General features: G+C 47.3%; 1 protein-coding gene across 8 annotated transcripts in view; it reads left to right on the top strand.

The window, feature by feature from the left end:
• Nucleotides 1–234: 234 nt before the first annotated feature.
• Nucleotides 235–23,791, top strand: part of KDM4A (lysine demethylase 4A) — a 48,691-nt gene continuing 25,134 nt past the window's right edge. For 4 of the 8 annotated variants that reach the window (XR_007402267.1, XM_025420415.3, XM_025420421.2 and 1 more), the window contains exons 1-11: nucleotides 235–358; nucleotides 2,885–3,061; nucleotides 3,734–3,909; nucleotides 7,792–7,906; nucleotides 9,182–9,375; nucleotides 11,817–11,866; nucleotides 12,825–12,928; nucleotides 13,347–13,484; nucleotides 14,344–14,591; nucleotides 15,421–15,620; nucleotides 16,734–17,110. Coding sequence is in view for 7 of the 8 variants with exons in the window: in XM_025420415.3 (XP_025276200.1) it covers nucleotides 2,924–3,061; nucleotides 3,734–3,909; nucleotides 7,792–7,906; nucleotides 9,182–9,375; nucleotides 11,817–11,866; nucleotides 12,825–12,928; nucleotides 13,347–13,484; nucleotides 14,344–14,591; nucleotides 15,421–15,620; nucleotides 16,734–17,110 (1,740 nt within the window). In the remaining variant the exon portion in view is untranslated. Of the gene's footprint in view, nucleotides 359–395; nucleotides 415–513; nucleotides 869–2,884; nucleotides 3,062–3,733; nucleotides 3,910–7,791; nucleotides 7,907–9,181; nucleotides 9,376–11,816; nucleotides 11,867–12,824; nucleotides 12,929–13,346; nucleotides 13,485–14,343; nucleotides 14,592–15,420; nucleotides 15,621–16,733; nucleotides 17,111–23,791 lie in introns of those variants that run through there. The other 4 variants (XM_049094087.1, XM_025420418.3, XM_025420416.3 and 1 more) reach the window with 4 other exon arrangements.

Below are 23,791 nucleotides of genomic sequence, written 5' to 3'. Positions count from 1 at the left end.
ACCCCGGGGAGCGGGGGTGGGGGGGATGGGGGGTGGGGAGGGGGGATGGCCGCCTGTGATTGGCCCGCCCCGCGGCTCAGCCAAGATGCTCAGTGGCCGCAGAGCCGGGCGGCGCGGCTTTTCCTCCTGGCAACAGCCCGACCCGGCGCTCATTGGCGGAGCAGATCATAGGCGCGCTCCCATTGGCTGCTTGCCGAGCGCCAGCGGGCTCCCATTGGTCAGGGCCGCGCGGCTGCGCAGGGGCCGACTTTCCGGGGGAGGCGGAGCTCCGTCCTCCGCCGGCTGGAGGAGCGGAGCGCGCGGCCGCCGGCGACCGCGGGAGCCAGGCCCGGGCCCTGCAGGGGCGGAGGGCTGGCGGGTAAGGACCGTACGGCTTCCGAGTGCTCTGCGTGCGTTGCAGCCGTCCCTGTGACCGTGAGCTCCGGTGGGGGAGGGGCGGGGGGCTTGCCGTCAGCGCCGAGTGATAGGCGTGCTCCTTGCCCAATGCGGACCGCGGCTCCGAAATGCATCCCGAGATTGGTCCTTTCTAATCTCCTGTGGCCAATGCGCGTCGGGAAGGGAGGCGGGTGTCCTGGGCCTTATTTTCTTCTTCCTGCGGCCGGGCCTCACTCGCCTAGGCGGCGGGGCCGGGAGGGGCTGGCCCTCGACGCGGTGAGGTGGGGGGGCCCCCGGGAGCGGGGGGCTGCCCTGGGGGGGTTCCGTGGGGTCAGCTTCGAGGGGCGGGGCGGCAGTTAGAGGCGGGTGTTAGCAGCGGCGACCTTTATTGAGTTCTTAAGTGCCGGGCCTAGTGCTCAGCGTTTCGCTTGCATCATCTGAGTTCATCGGAGCAGCCCTGCTGGGCGAGGAGGTCGGGATCCCCATTTTACAGGTGGGGAAACTGAGACTCGGGCAGCTCACACAGCCAAGGTCACACAGCCAACGAATGGCAGAGACCGGATCTGAATCCAGAGTTGTTTGGGTTCCGGAGCCGGTGCTCTTGAACCACACCAGGCTTTGTTGCTGAATGGGGGACATGAAAGAGTCGGGGCACCGGAGCTTCCCCCAGGGGAGAGGTGGGGGGAAGGGAATCCTAGGGTCGGAGAAAGGCAATGAGCGAGCGAAGTGGGGGCGAGGGGATCAGTTATTCAACAGTTACGGAGTGTCTGCGCCGAGCCGTGCATTGTTCTAGGTTCCAGGCTACAAAGATGACTAAGTCCAGAGGCAGATGAAGCCCCGTTCCAGGCCTAGCACTGTGTTCACACGATTAGGATGTTTTCATCAAATTAGGCTGAAGCAAGATTTTGTAATTCTGAAAAAGACAGCCTTTAAAATTGATCGAACTTGAGGTTCCTCCACACTTGGATCTCCCCTTGCAAAGGGCTGCTTCTAGGTGGAAATTATACAGTAGGCAGCACAGAGTAATGGAAGAAGCAGTGGGGATGAGTTGCAGGACTGTGGGGACTGTGGGGGGAAAGTCCTGCTATGTAAAATGGGGTTAACAGTCTAGCTGTTCTGTAAAGTTTTGGGGAGGCGCCTGAAAAGCTCCTGGCCAAGAACACTTTATTTTTTGGTGAAATGGAAGCTTGAGAGATGTGGGTAATGGGGCTTAGACAGTTTTGTGTCATCCTGGCTTCCCAGTGTGTTAGTAGGTTGCTGGCAGGTTGGAGGTGCTGTAGTTTCCTTCTGAGCTCTCCAGCTCTCAAGGGAACCCTGGGAGCTGAACTGCCATGGCTTTGGGGCCCAGACTGGAGGAGTCGAGGGAAATGTTTGTTCCTCAAGTGGCTTCTTTTAGATCTTGTGCCTGGTTCTTACTCATTTGAAATCATCTATCGTGTTAATCAGGCAATGGGGATGCACCCACTTAGTTCGAAGGCCTCATCTAGGAGCACAGTGTTTCACCTTTTCCGGTCAGTTTGAAGTGTACCCTGTATTGCCAGTTTATTGCCCATTTAAATTTTGTCCTTTGAATTCTGGGTACTGTGTAGTTGAACTAGTCTCCAGCTTGACCTTATGTATTGCTGAAATGATGTTTTGGTTTAGAGAACAATCTCATTTTAGGGGTTTTAAATACAAATATCAGAGTGCTTTTTTAACTCTTAAAACTTTATAATCTTATGGCCAAGTTAACTTGCCTTAGTAATCTAGAATCTTGTTTTAGGTTGTGCCCTGAAAGGGAGCCCATAGTTTGTTTTTTTTTTTTTAATCTAATACATTGTTTAATACATCCTGAAGCAGTTATCAAAGGTGGATAAGGGAGCAATTGGAAAAGATAAAAGAGGGCAGGGCAGCTTTAGTATTGTTAAGTACAACAATCTAGTAACAGATTTTAGCTGAAATAGTGTCTCCATTTAAATGAGATTTGAATACTTACAATTTTGATACATTGGATTCTCACTCTGTTTTTGTTTACTTAAGTAACCTATCTAGAGGCAGATTCAAGGTGTGAGGTCTTAAAACTTCAGGATTTCTACATCCTTTGTTGTTTCAGCATTGACATTCCAAGCGTTTTTTTTTTATCAAGTTTTTAAAAATTCCATTCAGTTAATAGACAGTGAAATATTAGTTTCAGGTGTGAATTTAGTGATTTCATCACTTGTTTATAACACCCTGTGCTCATTACAACAAGTGCCCTGCCTCCTTAATATCCATCACTCAATTACCCATCTGCCCTGATATACCCAGCATTTAATTCAAATTACAGTTTATGCTCTTAAAAAAAAATTTTTATTTATTTATTCACAAGAGACACCGAGAGAGGGAGAGGGAGAAGCAGGCTCCATGCAAGGAGCCCAATACAGGACTCAGCCCTGGGAATCCAGGATCACACTCTGAGCTGAAAGCAGACACTCAACCACTGAGCCACCCAGGTGTCCCTACAGTTTATGCTCTTCATGTATTTCTTCAGATTCCTGTCTGACCAAAGTGACCTCAAAAAAGAAGGAAGATGGCTTCTGAATCTGAAACTCTGAATCCCAGTGCTCGGATAATGACGTTTTACCCAACCATGGAGGAGTTCCGGAACTTCAGTCGATACATGGCCTACATTGAATCCCAAGGAGCTCATCGGGCTGGGCTGGCCAAGGTGAGGGTGGGTGGGGTTGTTCCTTAGGTCAGCAGGAATTTTTCCTAAAAGGTGGATGAAAGAACTGAGTTTCACAAAAAGCCAGGCTGGGTGTTGAGTGTATACTGTCCTATTTGTAAGTTAATTCCTTTCGTTAACATCTGAAGCAAGCATCTTTTAGGTAGGGTGGGAGCTGCTCGGAGTCTTTAAAGAGAAATAAAGAGCCTAAGCAAAGTAAAGAGCCAGTGTCCCAGGGCCAGCTGCTGTGCTGCTTCCATTCTCATGGCAGAGATGTGTGCTTTAGTGTTTGTACCTGTCACTGAGGCTTATACCATACACCTTGTTCCCATTTCAGTCTCATCTAGCACTCTGTTAGCAAGTTGGTTCTTTATGTGCACCTTCTGTTAGATTATGAGAATCAACCCTCAGCTCTTGTCTTGATGTCCAGATAAGATACTGAGCTTAGAATGAGTATTACTTATTTTGATCATTGTAATGAGGCAGCCAATTGGTGGCTGAATTGGATCAGGGTTAGCACAACAGCGTGACTTGCTATGTTTGGGTATACTTGGTTAAATCAGAGTCACTTTATAGTAAAATTGACCTTTCGGTTGAATAGCTGCCTATCCCCAACCTGGGCTGGGACCTGGCCTGCTAGGTTTCTGATCTCTTTGTTTCTTGTGTTCCCTACAGGTCGTTCCTCCAAAGGAGTGGAAACCTCGAGCGTCCTATGATGATATTGATGATCTGGTCATTCCTGCCCCCATCCAGCAGCTAGTGACAGGGCAGTCTGGCCTCTTCACTCAGTACAACATCCAGAAGAAAGCCATGACTGTTCGAGAGTTCCGCAAGATAGCCAATAGTGATAAGTGAGTGAAAACCCGTCCCTTCCCGCCTGTAGTAGCACCTAGGAGCTAACGTCTGATCTTTATAGCTGTCTCCTAAGGTCGCTGCCGAGCCACTGAAGGATGCTTTCCTCAGCCCTAGCTCTGTCTCCCTTTCTGCTCTTTTTATGGAAGCATCCTTACTACTCCCAGTACTGTGTCACAGTCTAAACGCATCCATAAGTCTTCCCTAAAGTAATCCCATTGTTCTTCCATCAGAGGCAGAATCATTCTCTGACCCTGGTAAATTGTAGAGTTGTAAAGGAGAAAGTTAGGAGTTGGTTCAAAAAGAGTTTTGGCCAGCTGTGTTGATAACACCAGCTTATCGAAACGTTGCCTTAGTGGTTTTTCTCTTCCTTCTGGGTCCTCCTGTCTTTTCATGCTCAAACTACTCACTACTAGCACTGTCCCCTTCTATTTTGACTTAAAATATGACTGGGCACCTGGGTGGCTTAGTCAGTGAAGCGTTTGCCTTAGACTTGGATCATGATCCCAGAGTCCTGGGATCAAGCCCCACATTGGGCTCCCTGCTCAGTGGTGAGTTTGCTTCTCCCTCTGCCCCTCACCCCACTCATGTACTCTCTCTCTCTCACTGCTCTGTCTCTCAAATAAATAAGTAAAATCTTAAAAAAGAAAAAAAAAAGTGTGATCAAACTGCCAAGCTGGTTGCTGTTTTCTTTTTCTTTTTTTTTTTTTAAAGGGTTTATTTATTTATTCCCGAGAGACACACAGAAGGAGAGGCAGAGACACAGGCAGAGGGGAGAAGCAGGCTCCATGCAGGGAACCTGATGTGGGACTCGATCCCGGGACCCCAGGATCATGACCTGGGCCAAAGGCAGGCACTAAACTACTGAGCCACCAGGATCCAGGGATCCCCTGGTTGCTGTTTCCTTTGCTTCCGTTCCTCTTCATCCATACATCCTTATCTCTGTTAGACACGTCTTTGTGTAGGTCTGTAGGTCTGCTATTTTCCATGGTTTCTTGTCTGTTCTTTTTCATATTTAGCTTTCATTTGACCTCAGATTTACAGAGTGTGATTTTGTGGTTTCTTTCATTGAGCTGTGACTGCTCCTACTTAATCCTTTCTTGGACTTTCTCCCTTCCCGTGTTACTCCTTGACTTTTTAGTGTCCATGAGGGATTCCTTTATTTTCTCTTGCTTTTTTCCCTGCGCCCTTTTGATCTACATACGTCTTGATTTCAGCCAGTCAGATGTGTTAGATTGTGGGTTTGCTGTGAATGATCCCAGAGCTGGATGTTTAGCTCACCAGTTTTCACGCTTCTGGGGGCACCACCACTTCATGTGCTTTATCATTGCTCTCTCACATCAGATCTTGTTCTATTTCTGTGTTTTGCCATCTTTTCCTTTGACTTATCACAGTTCAGAATGTTGTTTTCCAGTTTTATTGACAGCTTAATTCTTAAAACATCTGCATTGCTGACCAACCTGCTGTCTAAAGAGCAAATTTATGTAAGAGCGTGTCCAAGAAGTGTGACATGCTCTGCAGATGAAAGCCTGTGCCATCCTTTATGTCTGGTTTCTAGCTATGCGGTGGGAGGCTTGCCTGCCTTCCAGCTCACATGGGGCTCAGCCAGAGGCCTCGCTCTCCTGTGTCTGGTTTCTCTTCTCAACGTATGGTAGGCCTTTTCTTTAAAGATACCTCTTCTTTTCAATTAGCCAGTCCTGTGTCTTTCCCCTTTGTCTGAAATGCAGTAAATTCTTCCCCTTAATTTCTATGTGCATTGTTAGCCAGCTTTAAGAAAACCCAGCAGGTAAAAATCACAATTTATGAAGCAGATCAGTTGGAGGTGGAAGAGTTACTTCTATTTCAAAGGGAACTTAAGAGTCCTATACTTTATTATTCAATAGGTCGACATTAAAATGTATGGCCGTATTTATTTATTTATTTACTTATTTGTTTATTTATTTATCCCCCCCCTTTTTTTTTTGTATGGCCGTATTTATTTATTTATTTTTTTAAATTTTTATTTATTTATGGTAGTCACACACAGAGAGAGAGAGGCAGAGACATAGGCAGAGGGAGAAGCAGGCTCCATGCACCGGGAGCCCGATGTGGGATTCGATCCCGGGTCTCCAGGATCACGCCCTGGGCCAAAGGCAGGCGCTAAACCGCTGCGCCACCCAGGGATCCCTGTATGGCCGTATTTAAAGTAAGATTTTTTTTCCCCCTTCAGCCCATTGTCTCCACACAGTTTGTTTTGGGTCTTCGCTTCCTTTCTATCCATTCATAATGTTTTTTTCCCTTTTGAATTATAATGTGCATTTTCAAATATTTATTCAATTTACATATCACTTTTTTTTTTTAAGATTTTATTTATTTATTAGACAGAGAGAGGCAGAGACACAGGCAGAGGGAGAAGCAGGCTCCATGCCAGGAACAGGATGTGGGACTCCATCCCGGGTCTCCAGGATCACACCCTGGGCTGAAGGCGGAGCCACCAGTGCTGCCCTACACATAACTCTTTTAAATTGCTGTGTTAATACTTTTTGAGTGGTTGAATTTTTTTTTTTTTTTTTGAGTGGTTGAATTTTTTAAAATATTTTTTTGGAGTAAATTCTTAGTAGGTGATAATTAAGCTAAAGAGTATAGGTATTTTTAGTGTATTTTTAATTTTTATTTATTTATTTTTAAAAGATTTTATTTATTTATTCATGAGAGACACACAGAGAGAGAGAGAGAGACAGAGAGAGGCAGGGGGAGATGCAGCCTCCAAGCAGGGAGCCCGACCTGGGACTTGATCCTGGGTCTCCAGGATCACACCCTGGGCTGAAGGCGGCGTTAGACCGCTGAGCCACCCGGGCTGCCCTTTAATATATTTTTTAAAGATTTTATTTATTTATGAAAGAGGGAAAGAGCACTAGTAGGGGGAGAGGGAGAAGCAGACTCCCTGCCTAGTAGGGAGCCTGGCAGAGGGCTCGATTCTAACACCCTGAGATCATAACCTGAGTTGAAGGCAGATGCTTAATCAACTGAGCCACCCAGGTGCCCCATTTTTAATGTTTTTATATAGAGACATACTGACAGCTATATGTGTATGAATGCATATATAAAATTAGATTTTTTCCTAACTAAAACATTTGATATGTAAAAATCTAATATTTTTAGGAATATATTTTACATATGATTTATTAGAGTATGCACATGAGCACAAGCAGGGGGAGGGGCAGAAAGAGTAGCAGAATCCCTGCAGAGCAGGGAGTCTGATACAGGTTCAGTCCCAGGACCCTGAGATCATGACCTGAGCCAAAGGCAAGATGCTTAACTGACTGAGCCACCCAGGCGCCTGAGAATATTTTATATTTTTATTAAAATACTTTGGTTTTAGATGTGATTATTTATTGAGTTATCCATTTACATAGGGTGCTGCGAATGTAGCAATGACTATACAGGTGAGCCCTCTTGGAGCCATTTCCAATACAGAGTGTGGGGAAGTAAATGCTGTTTTAGGGTCCCAGCTCTTCACATGCTGGCGGGGTTTGGTTGTCTGTGGATATATAGGGATTTGTATTCTTGGTTCTCACTAGTTTGTAAGCTTATTTTCACTCTGGGTGGCCAGGCCACTCCTGATCCCCTGATCCCAGCAAGATGAAATTTTAGTGGGCTCTTGAAAGCGTTGAGGGTATTATGCCTCATACAGAAGAAGGGCTTCACATCTTCATGTACATGACCTTCCTCAGGCCCAGAGCTCATGGAAGGGATGTTGAGGAAGTTACTCTGGATTGGAGCTTTGAAGGCCTTGAAATAGCTTGGTTTCCCTAGAACAAGGGATTGTGTCTTGTGCTGTTGATAATGCCTAATGAATTTAGTCCTGGTAAGTGGGTTAACACTTTGCTTACTTTTGAAAGGTACTGTACCCCACGGTACAGTGAGTTTGAAGAGCTTGAACGGAAATACTGGAAAAATCTCACGTTTAACCCCCCAATCTATGGTGCAGATGTGAATGGCACTCTCTATGAAAAGGTGAGACTTGCTGGAAACATCATCGAGTTTTGTAATTTAATACCATTTTTTATCTGCCCAGCACCTAGTAGGCATCTAAAAGCTGCTTGCTGAATGAGTGGTTGAACAAAAGAATGATCCACCACCAGCTGATGCCCTTGTGCTCACTTAATTGTAGGGATTTTTGCATGTGACTGAATTTTATTTCTCTCACTCTACATGTGAATCGGGGGATGTGGCCTTCTTTGCAAGGGCTGTTAGAATAGTCTGTGGGTGGTAGCCGATGAGTTCTTGAAAGGGTGGGATCACCATTAATGAAATGTTGGGGGAGAGGCAATGTGGTTCCTGCAGAAAAAAGATCACTGACTAATCTACTGAAAGGGGTATATACATTTAAGAAGAGAAACATTAAAAAAAAAAAAAAGAAGAGAAACAGATTTAGATTTTCAGCACCTTCAAACAAGATTCTTTAGCAGAAGCTATTATAACAATTTGCATTGGATTGGGGTGTAGCTTATGCTTTCAGCATAAAGAACAGCCTTAGATACCGTCTAAGGAAGGAATATTTGGGATGGTTTTTGGATGATTAAAAACCCTGTAGAGTATTTCAGGTCTTATCACTCTGATTGATTTAATGTTTTTATAAATTATTGAGAGGAAGGAATTGATTTAAATAGATTTCAAGTTTGTTGATGACAAGTTCTTTAAGTCAGAAAAGAGCAGAAAGTGAGACTTAGAGTAAGGCAGAAAGTGAAACTTAGAGATGTAAATGGCAGGGAGATACTGTAAGGATCTGGACTGGGGAGGCACAAAAGCAGCTGACTGTTATAATTCAGGAAAAGGAGTTGGGTGACATGGTAGGCTTTTTACTGAAGACACTGCCCAGTAGAAATTGAGATCAAATAGTCACAAATTGGGATAGTTAACTCCCATGTTATATATTCAGTAGTTTAGGAGTCCTTTCCTATTTTGACCTAAGTTTCTTTAGCTTTAAATCAAGCTCTGCCTCCAGGGGTTGAGAACAGGAGGCTGGCTGTTCCTCCTCATTCACCTGTCATATATTGGTTTTCTTTACCAAGTGGTATTTGCCCTTCAGAGGTCTAATGGCGCCCATTCCAGTGGTGGCCATGTGAAGAGTGAGTGAGGCCGGCTGCGGTCTTCAGGTCCAGGCTGTTTTGACATTATTCCACATCTTTGTTAGAGGTGACAAGTCACCTGTGACCTCTTCTGATTTGTAGGTGCAGAGCCTTAGTTGATATTTACTGTAATTGTTCTCAACTCTGATTTCCTTTGCAGCATGTTGATGAGTGGAATATTGGCCGGCTGAAAACAATCCTGGACTTGGTGGAAAAGGAGAGTGGGATCACCATTGAGGGTGTGAACACCCCGTACCTGTACTTTGGCATGTGGAAGACCTCCTTTGCCTGGCACACCGAAGACATGGACCTGTACAGCATTAACTACCTGCACTTTGGAGAGCCAAAGTCTTGGTAAAGCCGGGCTGCCCTTGGCCCTGGGGCTTCTTGGGCCACTGCAGGCCTCTTAGCTCTCAGGTGCCTACACGGCACCTTGGGATCTGGTTAAAATGCAGATTCTGCTTTGGTAGGCCTGGGCTGATGCTGGCATTTGACATTTTCACCAGGGGTTTAAGCAGGAAGATGCTGTTGGAGCTCTGGTGCTCAAACTCCTCTTTTAATAGCAAGGCTTTAGAGGGCAGGGCATTTAGCACTATTGTATGAAAAGCTAAGTTGGCTAAGTTACTGAGAGCCACTAAGGCTGTTATGGGCTCTCCTACTGCTTTTTGATTTCTTCTTCTGAACAGGCCTGAGGCATTTCTTAGAGGCAGACTTCCAAGACTAGAGTCACTCTTTCAGATGACAGAAAGCTATCTTTTCCTCATGGAAAAAATATTTGGTGAGCAGCAGTGTGTACTTGACCCAAGAGAGGATGGATGGAGGCTATTCAGTATCTGCTTCCTGCTCTCCAGGATGTTCTCCATCTAGTTGGGGAGACAAAGATCTATTCTCTCCTCTCTCCCTGGGCTGATCCACCTCAGTCTCCAAATTTTAGTGAAAGTACTGTGTTAGACTACTGTGACTAAGACAGATGAGGTTTCCTCACAGGAGACCGGTCAGGAGATAGAATGTGTGAGGAACTAATAATCCATAGTGAGAGAAGTTCTGATGGGTGCCCTAGGGCCGCATAGGAGGGGCATGTGAAGGTGGTGTGAGGATTGGAGAAGGCTTCCCTGGAAGAGGTGACAATGAAGCTGAGACCTAAGGTGAGGCCTAGCTGCTGGGCAGGTGGCCGGTTTTGGGCAGAGAAGACTGAGGAAAGTGCCCAGGTGATTGGAACAGCATGTGCAGAGAGCCTCGGCTGAGAGAGAGCATGAGATCTCCAGGAACTGGAGGAAGTCCCCTGTGGTTTGGGTGCCTCGTAGAAGGACGGAGGAGTGAGGAAGAGGCTGGTGGGGACACCTTGGGCCAGGTTCAGGAGTCGTGGAACCAAGCATCTTCATTTCCTTTGCCAGCGTCTTCAGCCACCTCCTTTCCCAGAGGTGTTCCTTTCTTTTTTCAGATGCTTTCCAGTTTCTAGTCTTTTTTTTTTTCTTTAAGATTATATATTTATTCGTGAGAGACAACAGAGAGAGAGGCAGAGATACAGGCAGAAGGAGAAGCAGGCTCCCTGTGGGGAGCCAGATATGGGACTCAATCCCGGGACCTTGGGATCACAACCCCAGCCAAAGGCAGACGTTCAGCCCCTGAGCCATCCAGGCGTCCCGCATTTCCTTTTTTAGATGGATAGACTTCTAGAATCTATAAATGTAGCTTTTGTGCCTTCCTCCCGTTTACTCCTAAGTTCCTTGAGATTGGATTTTAATTTTTCTGTAGAGAGAGAAGATTTTCTGGTTATTACACATGCTCGTTAGGTCTTTGGAAGTGGGATCTCCAGAGACTTCTGGGCAAGGTTGCCTGATGGATACCAAGGTCCTTTGGGTGACCAACATCTTCCTTTATTCCCCATGTGTTTTGTTTCATAATGAAATTATTTGGAATGAGAGATTTCTGTTGTTGTGGAATAGTTTTTAGAATCAATTATAAAGGTTAAAATCGACTTACTGGGAGCTTCAGAATATTTAGTTTTTACAGTTTTGCAAAAATTTTAAGTAGTTACGTGGCTTCTTTTTTTGATGAAGAGCAGTTTCTCTGACTACTCTGTGGGGTGGAGTAATTAATTAATGGATAATCACTGTAGCTGTTAATGGAGATGAAGAGAAAAATGGGGTCAGCAGCATATATAGGGCCTGGTTTCTAGTATCAAATCCCATTTTCACCTTGTTTTCTATTCCTCCTCTATCCTATCCTAGTTAGGCCTTTCAGGGTCTCAGGAGCTCTTTAATGCTATCTTTTTATTTATTATTTTTAAAAAAGATTTTATGTATTCATGAGAGATTGGGGGGAAGGGCAGAGACACAGGCAAGAGGGAGAAGCAAGCTCCCTCCCTGTAAGGAGCCTGATGTGGGACTCTATCCTGGGACCCTGGGACCATGCCCTGAACCAAAGGCAGGTGCTCAACCGCCGAGCCTGGAGCCTCCCAGGCGTCCCCTAATCCTATCCTTTTAAAATTTAATGCTGGAACATTATTAAGGAGAGACATGCTGAATACATACCATAAATTGTGGCTTGTGGTGAGTATTCAGCAAATGTCTTGGTAAATGAATGAACATAAAGAGAAATAAATTTACTCATACTTCGTGGGTTCCTCCCTCCCCTCTCCAGATAGTCTAACACATTTCTCCAGACTTCTTTCCAGTTTTTGTGGTTGGGCAGATGAAAAATCTGGTATTTTGAGCTGTTTAGAGAATGGGAACGAGCCCCTTGGCTCCTGTAGTGTCCTCTGCTCAGCATCCAATGCTTTTATATGATTGCAGGTACTCTGTTCCCCCTGAGCATGGAAAGCGGTTGGAGCGCCTTGCCAAAGGTACTATTTCTTCTTCCTGTGCTGGGTCAGACTTTCTGTGAGCTGTGCTAATTGGTCTGAAATGTCCATTCCCTATGTTCAGACTCTTAGGTGTCCTTTCTCAGGCCTCTGTGTAGGGGATGAGCTAAATGGCCAGATTGGTCACCCCAGTGGAGCAGTTAAAGTTGGAAGCTTTCTCTGTTTGTCCTGGGAAGGGAGAAAGTAATTCTTTTTTTTTTTTGGACTAAGTAATGCTTAGTCTTTGCCTCAGTTTTATCAGGTATGGGTTTATTCTTTTTTTTTTTTTTTTTAAGATTTTATTTATTTATTCATGAGAGGCACAAAGAGAGAGGGAGGGGGGGGGAAGGCAGAGACACAGGCAGAGGGAGAAGCAGGCTCCATGCAGAGAGCCTGATGTGGGACTCAGTCCCGGGTCTCCAGGATCATGCCCTGGGCTGAAGGCGGCGCTAAACCACTGAGCCACCTGGGCTGCCCATCAGGTATGAGTTTATTTGACCACAGATAGTATACTAGGCATATTGGGTCTCGTTCTTCTGCCAGAAATCCAAATGTGAAAATGGAATTTTTGTGCTTCTGTTTTTTAAGTGGACTTTGATTTGTACCTCTAGAGAGCCCATTTCAGGAGAGCTTGGGTAATCTGTGCTGTAGAGGTGTTACCAGCAAAAGAGTGAGGTTTACAGGTTTAATGGAGGAAGGTCCTAAATATTTTCAAAGCTTTTTATAAGGACAGGGCAGCTCTGGTGATGTCACTCTCCTAATTTGTTTACTCACGTAACAGCTTACATGGGAGAGAGCCCAGAGGCTCATTGTAGAATCTTAGGATTGGCCTGAAGCTAGAAGGGTCTGTGGTAGTTTATCCTCCTTATCATCCAGATGATGCATGAGCATGCAGCAAGTCCAGGGTTGCAGAGCTAGTGTGGAACAGTGCATTAACTCGTGCCCGTGTTCAATGGAACAGGTTTTTTCCCTGGAAGTGCTCAAAGCTGCGAGGCTTTTCTCCGCCACAAGATGACCTTGATTTCCCCTTTGATGCTGAAGAAATACGGAATTCCCTTTGACAAGGTGAGATGATTTCACATGCAGAAGCCCTTCCGGCTTACAAGGAAGCCACCCTTTTGGGTCTGTGTCACAAGAACCTTTAATCTCGTTCATCGGTCTGTTCCAGGGATGGGCCAAGGCTAACCTGTATGGCAGTACATTGATCTGAGTATATATATATATATATATAAGGTGGAGCTACTGTAGCTTCCTGGTGCCAGAGCAGAGTCACATCCCCTTGGGCAGTGTTGATTTGGATGAATGGTCATTTACAGTGAAGGGGGTCTGATGTGACGGGGCTGGGCATTTTATAAAGGCCCCCATTAGTTTTAGGACTTCTCCTGTGTTACTCAGCTAAGCTATGGCAGACTTGGAGCTCAGAGGCCCAGTTTTGTAGACTTGAGCCATCTGCCGCAGCTGCGTCAAGTCTGCTCTCGTTCAGGTAACTCAAGAAGCTGGAGAATTCATGATCACTTTCCCTTATGGTTACCATGCCGGCTTTAACCATGGTTTCAACTGTGCGGAGTCTACCAATTTTGCTACCCGGCGGTGGATTGAGTATGGCAAACAAGCTGTGCTGGTAAGTCCGTTTGGTTTCTTTGGATAACGCCATGACTAAAAATGTCTGCTGACCAAATTCTTGCTAGATACACTGGCTGGCGATTAGAACATTCTTTGAATTCGGAAACGGGGTGGCAGGGATGTGCAAATGTGCCAGCATAGTGTGTTCATACCGAATTGTGAAAAGTTTGTTCAGGTTTGGGGTGCATAAAGTGAGATTTCATGCTTAAGTCCTTTGAGCTTGAAAACCACACACATTGATATTTCTTGCTCTGGCCACTCTGGGATTTCTCTTGAGAAATTCTTAGGATTAGGGAAGCAAGGCAAGGCTGGACATTGACATTTGCTCCTGTGGTCCTGGCTTGGCTAGATCTCAGAAGGAAGGTTGGACATTGACCATCCTGGTTCTGAGTGCAGAACTTCATTGCAGCATTTCTTTCCTTTTTTTTAAGATTTTATTTACTTTTTGGGAGAGAGAGTTTGAGCACGAGCAGTGGGGGAGGGGCAGTGGCAGCGCTAGAAGCAGACTCCCCACTGAGCAGGGAGCCTGGTGGGGCTTCATCATGACCTGAGCAGAAGGCAGACGCTTAACACACTGAGCCACACAGGCACGCCCTCATTGCATCATTCTCTGTGTAGCCTAGTTCGTGCCTGGGTGGGTGCACCCCAGCACCACACATTCCTCCCTGCTGTTTTCCCTGCTTCCTTCAATGCCTGAAGGCTCTGCAATGACAGTATGCCCTCAGCCTATCAACGCAAGCAGTTTGGCTTTAAACTGTCTTGTGTCTTTTTCACTTGGAGGGAGGAGAGGGGATACGGAGGTTGCGGGGAAGCCACTAATGAGTGCTGACTGGAGCTTTTTTGGTTCCCTGGGACAGTGCTCCTGTAGGAAGGACATGGTGAAGATCTCCATGGACGTGTTTGTGAGGAAGTTCCAGCCAGAAAGGTACAAACTTTGGAAAGCTGGGAAGGACAGCACAGTTATTGACCATACCCTGCCCACACCAGAAGCAGCCGAGTTTCTTAAGGAGAGTGAACTGGCCCCGAGAGCCAGAAACGAGGAGTGTCCAGAGGAGGATGACATGGAAGGGCTTGAGGATGGAGAGGAGGGTGACTTCAAGAGAAGGTAACGCAGTGGCACTCTGGGCCCAGCTGTGTGTGTTGGGGGGGGGGGTCTGGGCAGCTTCCATAACCTGTCAAGGGGCTCTTTCAAAGTGAGGGGTTCTAGCCACAACTGAGGGAACTTTCTTCTAAGTAAAGGCTCTGGAATGCCCAGAGCAAGGGCATTCAGGCTCTTCCTTGGGCTGTCACCCAGGAATGACCACATCCGTATCTGGAACGAAGATCACACACACGAGAGCGTGGCTCCCTCAGCCAGAGAAGTCATTTTCTCATTGCCACATAAGACATTTTTTATTTATTTTTTATTGTAAGTGGGCTTCATGCCCAACATGGGGCTCAAACTCACGACCTTGAGATCAGGGGTCACATGCTCTACTAAATGAGCCAGCCAGGCGCCCCATCATATGAGATGTTCTTTAGAAAAGAGAATGGAGGGTGGGAATGAAACTCACAGAGGCAGGGGGTGTGTGTGATTGACGTTGGCCAGCATCATTGGTGTCTGAGCTGGAGGATCTGTCCTGGTGAGTTGATCCTGGGCCATGTGGAGAAGAAAGAGTATTTATGAGGTGCCTACTGTATGCCAGGTACCTTGCATACTTTTTAAGCTTCACATCAAATCTTTTGATGTGGATGGTGAAAATTCCTATTTTCCTTTGGGTGGGACAGGCTCAGAGAGTCCCTTGTCTCTCCCACAAATAGGAGGTGGGGCCAATGTGTGGAGCCTGGGCAGGCTCTGGCCACTCGTTCATTTTGGGTTATGTGTGTGGATGTGTGTGAACATGTGTGTCCATAAATGTACTCCTGGGCCCTTAAAACATCTGCTCTCCTCGCAGCCTCGCCAAGCACCGTATAGGGACAAAACGGCACCGAGTGTGTCTTGAGATACCACAGGAGGTGAGTCAGAGTGAGCTCTTCCCCAAGGAGGAGCTGAGTACTGGACAGTACGACATGACGGAGTGCCAGGCTGCCCTTGCTCCCGTGAGGCCCACCCATAGCTCCGTGCGGCAAGTTGAGGACAATCTTCCCTTCCCAGGTTAGTTGGTTACAGTATTTTCCCCACATGCCTAACTATTCTGTTCTACATTAGATGCCGTGCTGTATTCAGGGTCATGGGTAGGAAAAAGGGGGGAGGTGGGCCTGAGCAGAGAGTGTAAGTGGAGTGTGAGAGTGGGTGTGAGGAGTCCTTCGGAGGGGGACATGCTGGGTGGAAGTGCTCCTCCACCACCTGGGGAGGGGTCAGGGCAACACTGAGGGTTGGTGGAGTGATGCTGAACCAACTCTTACAAGAGAGGTCGGAATTTCCCAGGCAGGCAGAGGGTTGGGCACCCAGAGGGGAGTACAGAGGTGATGGCATGGAGATGTGAAGTCACAGGAGCTATTTGGGGAGTTTGTAGTAGTTTCCTGTAATTTGAACATAGTGGGGTGGGAAGGGGAGAAGACAGCTGTGCTAGCAGGAAATGAGGCTAGAGAAGCAGGAATGAGATGGTTGGGGGACTGGCTGCCAGCTTAGAGTTTGCTCACTAGAGAGCTTGAGGGGCCACTTGGATTTTAGGAAGTAAGTGGTGTGGTCCAGCAGTGTGGTGGGGCAGGTGTTCCCCCCCTCCCCTTCTACTGACTCCACCCAGCTCAGGGGGTTATTGAGAGTAGATCTGTTAGGGAGGGGCTGGTGGCAGTCTTGGGTGAGGCATGGAGGATCTGTACTGAGAGTGTCATGGTACATCTGCTGACAGCTGGACGGCCCTGTGGACTGGGGCCCGGGGGCCTGGCTGCCTCTGTCTAGCAGCTTGTCTAGCTAGGGGTCACCGGGTCTGCCGAGCTCAGGCCTTCATTCCTGCAAGACACTTCTGGGGAGATGATGGTGGCTACTTACTGAGTGTCTGCTGTGTGCCAGGCTGTGCTCCATCGCAGACAAAGAACCCTGGAGATAGGGGGTAGGCTGCTTGCAGTCCATGGGATGAACGTGGAGGCCTGGAGCTGGTAAGGGGTCAGCCCCAGGTCCCACAGGCACCTGTAAGGGATAAGATTGGAATTGGAAGCCATACCTCACTCACCACCCGTGTTCTCTTGCTTTGCCACTTTGCTTTTCACTTGCTTCAGATGTGCTTGAGGAAGCTGACTCTGGCCAATGTGTGTGTGTGTGTTTCAGATTATTCTGACTCCTCTGAAGTAAAATTTGAAGAGCTTAAAAATGTCAAACTTGAAGAGGAGGATGAGGAGGAAGAGGAAGAACAAGAAGCAGCCGCCTTGGATCTTTCTGTGAATCCTGCTTCTATAGGGGGACGCCTTGTCCTCTCAGGTTCGAAAAAGAAATCCTCTTCTAGCCTGGGCTCCAGTTCTTCTCGGGATTCTATTTCTTCCGATTCAGAAACCAGTGAGCCTCTGTCCTGCCGAGCCCAAGGGCAGTCGGGAGTTCTCACTGTACACAGCTATGCCAAAGGGGACGGCAGGGTCGTCATGGGAGAACCCTGCACGAGGAAGAAAGGGGGCGCCACCGGAAGTATCAGTGAGCGGGAGCTGGCAGAGGTATGGGCCCTGGGCAGTGCTGGGGGGGTGGCTGCCTGGCTGGGATCCTGGGGGGCAGGGGGTCGTCTGGAGGGTGAGCGTTGCTTGCTGCAGTTGTGCAGGGTGGCAGGAGACCAGCAGAATGGACCTGCAGTGTCGAGCAGAAAGCTAGTGCCATTGGTTCACTTCCAGCTTGTTCTTTGTTGGGAGCTCCTTTTCTCTGGCCCCTGTGTGACTGTTCCAGAGAATTGCATTGTAGCCTTAGTGACAGTTGCAGAGCTCAGGCTGTGGGACGTACCCTTGACCCAACCTGCCCTAGAGGCATGAAGGTTAGAGTGGCAGTGGTTTTAGCCTAGATGTGGGCTGGGGATGAGATGGCTCTACTTACCTAAAAATTCAGGGTTTTTTTTTTTTCCTTAAAAATCTTGACTGCCTTGTAGACACCCATGGGAATTCTCTCTCTACTCCTCCCCATACATTTTCCACCTTCCAGTACAACATTGTTGATAGAGCATCTTTTTGGAGCCCAGAATGAATTCCCGAAGCCATAAATGTGAACATTTTTCCAGGCTTCCTTCTAGAACCTACTGACACCAAAAGCTGTTCTCTCTCTGCTTTGTGTAAAAAGGCTCCTGATGGACCCGAGGGGGCCACCAGCAGAGCTGTGTTGAATGGATCCAGACTTGTGCCTACCCAAGTGACCTGGTCTTACTTTCAGCCTCACAGCTTATGTGGGTCTAGTTGCAGCCTTGAGTGGGGCTAGGGTGGGGTCACTGATAGAAGTCAGCACAGAGACTTTAGAGTTATTTCCCATTTCCTTATCTTTACCTTTGAAAAATTGCTCTTTTAGGAGTTTTTATTATTGTTACTATTTTAAAGATTTTATTTATTTATTCATGAGAAAGAGAGAGAGAGAGAGAGAGAGGCAGAGACACGGCAGAGGGAGAAGCAGGGAGCCTGACGTGGGACTCGATCCCCGGACTCCAGAATCAGGCCCTGGGCTGAAGGTGGTGCTAAACCGCTGAGCCACCTGGGCTGCCCAAGGAGTTTTTATTATGAAATGTTTTAAAAGTACATATGAGTACCATCACCAGCCCCTCCTGTGTGCTTACTGTCTCCATATATTAACATTTAGCCTTTTGGCTTTCTGGGTTTTGGGCTAAAGTACTAAACCTGAGTCCATATTACAGTTCTGGTTTCCCTAGTAGTGCATTTTTGTGGTTGGTCTGTTCCTTGTTTTGAATACCCACATCACTTTCCTTTCTCCCGTCTCTCAGTCTCAGGGCTCAGTTTCTTTCTTTCTTTTTTTTTTTTTTTAAAGATTTTATTTATTTATTCATAGAGACACAGAGAGAGAAGGAGAGGCAGAGACACAGGCAGAGGGAGAAGCAGGCTCCATGCAGAGAGCCTGACGTGGGACTCATCCAGGGTCTCCAGGATCACGCTCCAGGCTGCAGGCGGCCTAAACCGCTGCGCCACCAAGGCTGCTCTCAGGGCTCAGTTTCTGTAGGTGTACTTTTCTACTGCATGTTCTTCCTTCCATCCGGTTGGGTGCAGGCTGATGAGCCTGAAGCTATGTCTCCTTCCCATCACTTCTGGTGGCTGCTGTCTGCTGTCCTGTGGCAGCTTCCACAAGAGGTGGCTTTCCATCTTAGACACCAGAATCCCTTTATGGTCCCTGTTGCCACATCGGAGCCATTCTTCACAGAGCCCTCGGGTCTTCATTGACCCTGCTATCATGCTACAGGGCCCACCGTCCTCTTGCAGCATCCTCCTGACTTTCTTACCTCTGGTTACAGTCCCAACCACAAAAGCAGCTAATCAAGCAAGGAGTTACTACATGCTAAATACTTTATCTGCATTCTTCAGATTATATCTTTCTGCTAAATTAATCTTACTATAGTCAAGTTGTGTGTGTTTGGTAGGAGGAGTCAACATATGACACCCATCTTTTTTCCTCCCCAAATTAAGAACCAGTTATGGAATGGATACAGGAGTCAGCATGTGGAGTTAAGAATGTTGCGTCAAAAAACAAACAAAAAAACAAACAAAAAAAAAACAATGTTGCTTTATTACCAGTTAAATTGATTGGAGAGAGTGGCTTTTAACACCTATGGCCAAATGGCTTTGCTGCTCATTTACCTTCAGTGAGACAAGTTACCTGCCTAGTCAGCAGGCAGTCGTAGAGGACACAGGCCTCTCATGGTGGCTGAACGTTGTCCACTTGCCTTTCTTGGTGGTGGACACAGATCTGAATGTACTCCCTCCGCAAAAGGCAGATCCCAGCTAAGTGAAGCTCACTGTCATCCAGAGGTTGAGGAGAAAAGCCATGTGGAATATGCTGGGAGAAGGAGGCTTCTCTCTGACATGAATCTTTACTCCTCAAAAAAAAAAAAACCCAGGAGTGCCTTCCTGGTTCATTTTTATTTCTGTATGGTCTTAGCTAGTAGTCTGATGGTAATACCATTCTCGGTGGCATTGCCTTCCTGCCCCTTGCCCTCAACCTCCTAGATGTGCTGCATCTTTGAAAAAATATCTTGGCTGCTCTGCCTCTGCTTTACTCTGTAATCACATACGGTGTGCCTACTTGGGGCCAGGACTGTGCCTTCAGGGAGCTCGGGGTCTAGATGGGAGCAAATTAATCTACTCCTCAGGGGTAAGTGTTGTAGTCCAAGTGGAAGAGTTAGTGGCTCAGCCTAGGGTTGGGGTGTAGAGTTTGAGGAGACTGCAGAGAAGCAGGCATTATAACTAGGCTGAAGATTTGCAGAAGTATGCCCAGTGCCTTGAGGGAAAATGGAAAGGGAATCGAGGAGAGGAACCTGTTCCTCTCCTGGGGATGGTAGCACATGCCAAGGTCAAAGCACATGGGGGCCTGCAGAGTTGTGTTAGTCTCAGGCCTGTGGGCCTGGAGAGAGCCTTGGGAGCTGTTGCTGGAGGGTGTGAGGAGTCAGATCATCACAGTCTGCCTGTGTGCCATGAAGCAGTTTGACTTTGGAAGGTTCACCGCCATGTGTTTTTGGAGATTGAAGATTTTCAGAATACATTTTTATTTTTTATTTTAAATTATTTATTTATTCATGAGAGACACACAGAGGCAGAGGCACAGGCAGAGGGAGAAGCAGGCTCCTCGCAGAGAGCCCGATATGAGACTCGATCCCAGATTCTGGAGTCATGTCCTGAGCCAAAGGCAGAAGCTCAACCACCGAGCCACCTAGGAGTCCCCAGAATACATTTTTAAATGCACAAAGTTGCATGTGGAATACTAACGTGAACCCACAAATGCTCCTCACCTAGGTCTGACGGTTGTCAGTACTTGGCCACATTTGCTTCACCTGGCCTTTTGTCATTTGAAGCACATTAAAGCAAATCACAGGTGTGTTGTTTCTTCCCCACTCATTGTGACCTCCAAAAACTGTGGGTATTTCTTTAATCGCTAGCCGTCATTCTGCCTAGCAAATTTAGGAGAGTTCCTTAGCATCATCTAATATCCAGCCTATAATCCAGTTTCTCCAGTTGTCTAAACAAATTTGATTTTACATTAGGTTTGTTTGAATCAGGATTTAGTCTAGTCTCACACCTTCTGTTTGTGTTGTCTCATTTTAGGGCAGTGCTCCCCCCGCCTCCTAGCTTACTCAAGAAACAATGCCAGTTTTTCAGGTTGTCTGGTGAAGGGTTTTTTAGCTCTGCACTGATGTTTTGAAAGATCATTTTGGAAAAAGTATAAAGGATTTTGGGCCTGGGGATGGGGAAGTAGGCAAAAGCAGAAATAGCAGAGGTTCTCCTGAAGGTGGATTATGGATGATTTTCACTTTCTACATTTATAAATTGGAATATTTTTATGATTACCACATATAGTCAAATACTTCTACTTCAGGAAGAAAGAAAGATTTGCAATAGGGAAATCATTTTGGAACCTGTTTAGTCTGAAAGTGACGTGGTAAGGACCTGGGCTGCGTGGTGGTGACAGGGATAAGGAGCAGGAGGTGGATCTGAGAGCCCCTGAGGGACTAGGGGGCTGGCTATGGGGGTGGGGTGGGTGGGAGTTGACTCGGATTCAGACTAGAGTTATTGGATGGATGGGGGTGCATTAATGGAAAAGCCAAGGGGTATTTGAGTGTGGCTCAGGTGGGGAGTTCAAGTTTGGGGCGTGCTGAGTGACGTGTGTGAGGTAGGGGATGGAGATGTGTGTGCGCAGATCTGAAGTTCAGGAGGGTTGGGTAGGAGGCAGTCACTGGAGGTATCGGCGGGCGTGGAGGAGCTTACCTGTGGAGCATGCAAAGTGTGGAGAATACTTTTCATAATGGGGTGGAGTAGAGGCCAGGGTAGAGCAGCCCAAGGTTATGGGGAAGTAGAGAAGGGCAGTGTGTCCAGGGCGAGGGGCGAAGGACTGAAGACCTGGGAGCAACAGGCAAGTGTGGCTGTGTTATTGGAGGTCATGAGGGTAAGGGGGTAGGACTGGATCCTGCAGGTCCAAACACCCAGGGGTGGGTGTGGGGCTCCAGCACAGCTGGATGAGGAGTAGAGTGCTATATATGGGTTGACAATTTTGAGTTTTTAAAATTTAATTTTTTAAAAGACTTTATTCATGAGAGACACACAGAGAGGCAGAGACACAGGCAGAGGGAGAAGCAGGCTCCCTGCAGGGAGCCCAATGTGGGACTTAATCCCAAGACTCCAGGATCACGCCCGGGGCTGAAGGCAGATGCTCAACCGCTGACTCACCCAGGTGTCCGTTAAGTTTGTTTGTTTGTTTGTTTGTTTGTTTGTTTTAAGTAATCTCTACATCCTATGCAGGGCTTGAACTCACAACCCCAAGATCAAGAGTCACATGCCTTTTGGACTGAGCCAGTCAGCTGCCGCCTTCCTTTTTCACTTTTAATTAACTCCTTTTATTATATTTATTTTTGAAATTTTGGGTTGATTTGTTTTTAGTTGTGGTAAAGTATACATGATGTAAAACCTGTCATTTTAAACATTTTTTAGCATACAGTTCTCTGACCTTTTATGCCTTCTCACTTGTGCAGCCATCACCAGGCTACAGAAGGTTTTGAGGTAGGAGGAGCCAGGGAGTCCTCAGCACACCTCTCTTCCTGGAACACGACTTTCTTGCTTATTGGAGCCCAGTCCTTTGCAAAAATCACCATTCCCAGCAACCGTTCACTGCTTCCAATCTACTTTCCTTCTGCCTGGAACACCTGTGGCACTCCACTCCCTTTTCACCACAGTCCATGTCACTCTGCACAGTTGTCCCAGGGAGCTGAGGGAGCCAGGCCCTGTGCCATATTCGCGTTGCTGCTTCACGCACCGACATGGTCCTGGGACTCAGCCCATGAACCTTCTGTAAACGTGGAAGGAAGGAATGGAAGTTTAGTTTTACCAGGAAGCTGACAGCAGGATTAATTGGGTGGGATGGGGGAGTGATAGTCACGGCTTGGTGCAGAAGCTGAAGCACCTTACCGATCCCTGGGGAGGTCTAATGGCATTGTAGCTGTATTTGGAAATAGCTGGGTTTTGAAGAGCACCCTGGTGTCACTCCTGCCCCCCTTTTGCATTCCCCATGCTGTAATTCAGGCCTCTTGCTGCTCAGTTTATGTGCTCCTCTATGTCAAGGGCCTTAGTAAAAGCACCCAGGTTGACGGACTGTAGAAGCACCCAAGCTTTAGGATGTTCACTTAACTGCAGACAGAGCTCCAGTGATGTGTCTGTTATAACATTTCGTGTTAGTTTAAGCTGCTTTGAAAAAGTAAGTTCCCAAAACAAGGAGGGAACAGTTGGCTCTTCTCTGTACAGTCCATTAGTAACACTGACCTTGACTTGGGGGCCTGATGTTAATTGGGGAACAGAGAACTCAGGAGCCTGAGCTCTAGCTCTCTTGCAGGCAGAGGCCTGGGAGACCCTACCTGCTATCACACCCCATCCTCACGGCGCCCTGGGCAGGGGGCAGCATTCAGTCCTCCCACTTGATGAGTGGGATGCTACTTGCCTAGGCTCACACAGCTAGTTGCTAGAACTAGGATTGGAACTCAGCCGTTTCTGCTACCTGCTGTGAGGGAATTTAGAAGTGAGCACATGAAGGCCGTGTGGAGACCAGGGAGCAGGAGTACTTAGGCCGGAAGATGAGAAAATCTGCAAAGATACTTTCTTGACTAGACTTGACTACTTTGGTCAGAGGCAACAAGACAGTAGTGGAAAGGGCAGAGACTTAAGTCGTGCACACCAAGTCCCCCCACCCCTGGCTGGGCCAGGAGCTCCTTGAGGCTCAGGACCTTGTGTCGCCTGTATCTGCATTGCCTGGGCCCCAAGCACAGTATGCTGGGTACATAGGCTGGCATCCAGGAGGCACTCGGAACACACAGGGCTGGATACAGGCATCTTCTTTACCAGAGCTGCATTCTGGGGTTCTTGGTCTTAATTATTTATGTATTTGAGAGAGAAGAGAGCGTGTGAGCATGAGTGGGGTGAGAGTCAGTGGGACAATCAGCCTCCTTGCTGAGCAGGGAGCCCGATGCCGGGCTTGATCCCTGGACTCTGGGATCATGACCTGAGCCAAAGGTAGACACTTAACCGACTGAACCATCCAGGCAGCCCTGGTGTTCTTGGTCTTGATCCCCCTACTTCCTCTAGTACTTGGACCTGCTAAATGATGTCTGTATCTCCTACCACCATGTCCATTTCCTGTTGCTGCTTTTATAAGTTCCCAAA

This window comes from Canis lupus, chromosome 15 (assembly GCF_003254725.2).
Source record: "Canis lupus dingo isolate Sandy chromosome 15, ASM325472v2, whole genome shotgun sequence".
NCBI classification, from domain to species: domain Eukaryota; kingdom Metazoa; phylum Chordata; class Mammalia; order Carnivora; family Canidae; genus Canis; species Canis lupus.
The sequence above is the reverse complement of the archived record's forward strand: the minus strand, read 5'-3'. Positions and strand labels throughout refer to the sequence as shown.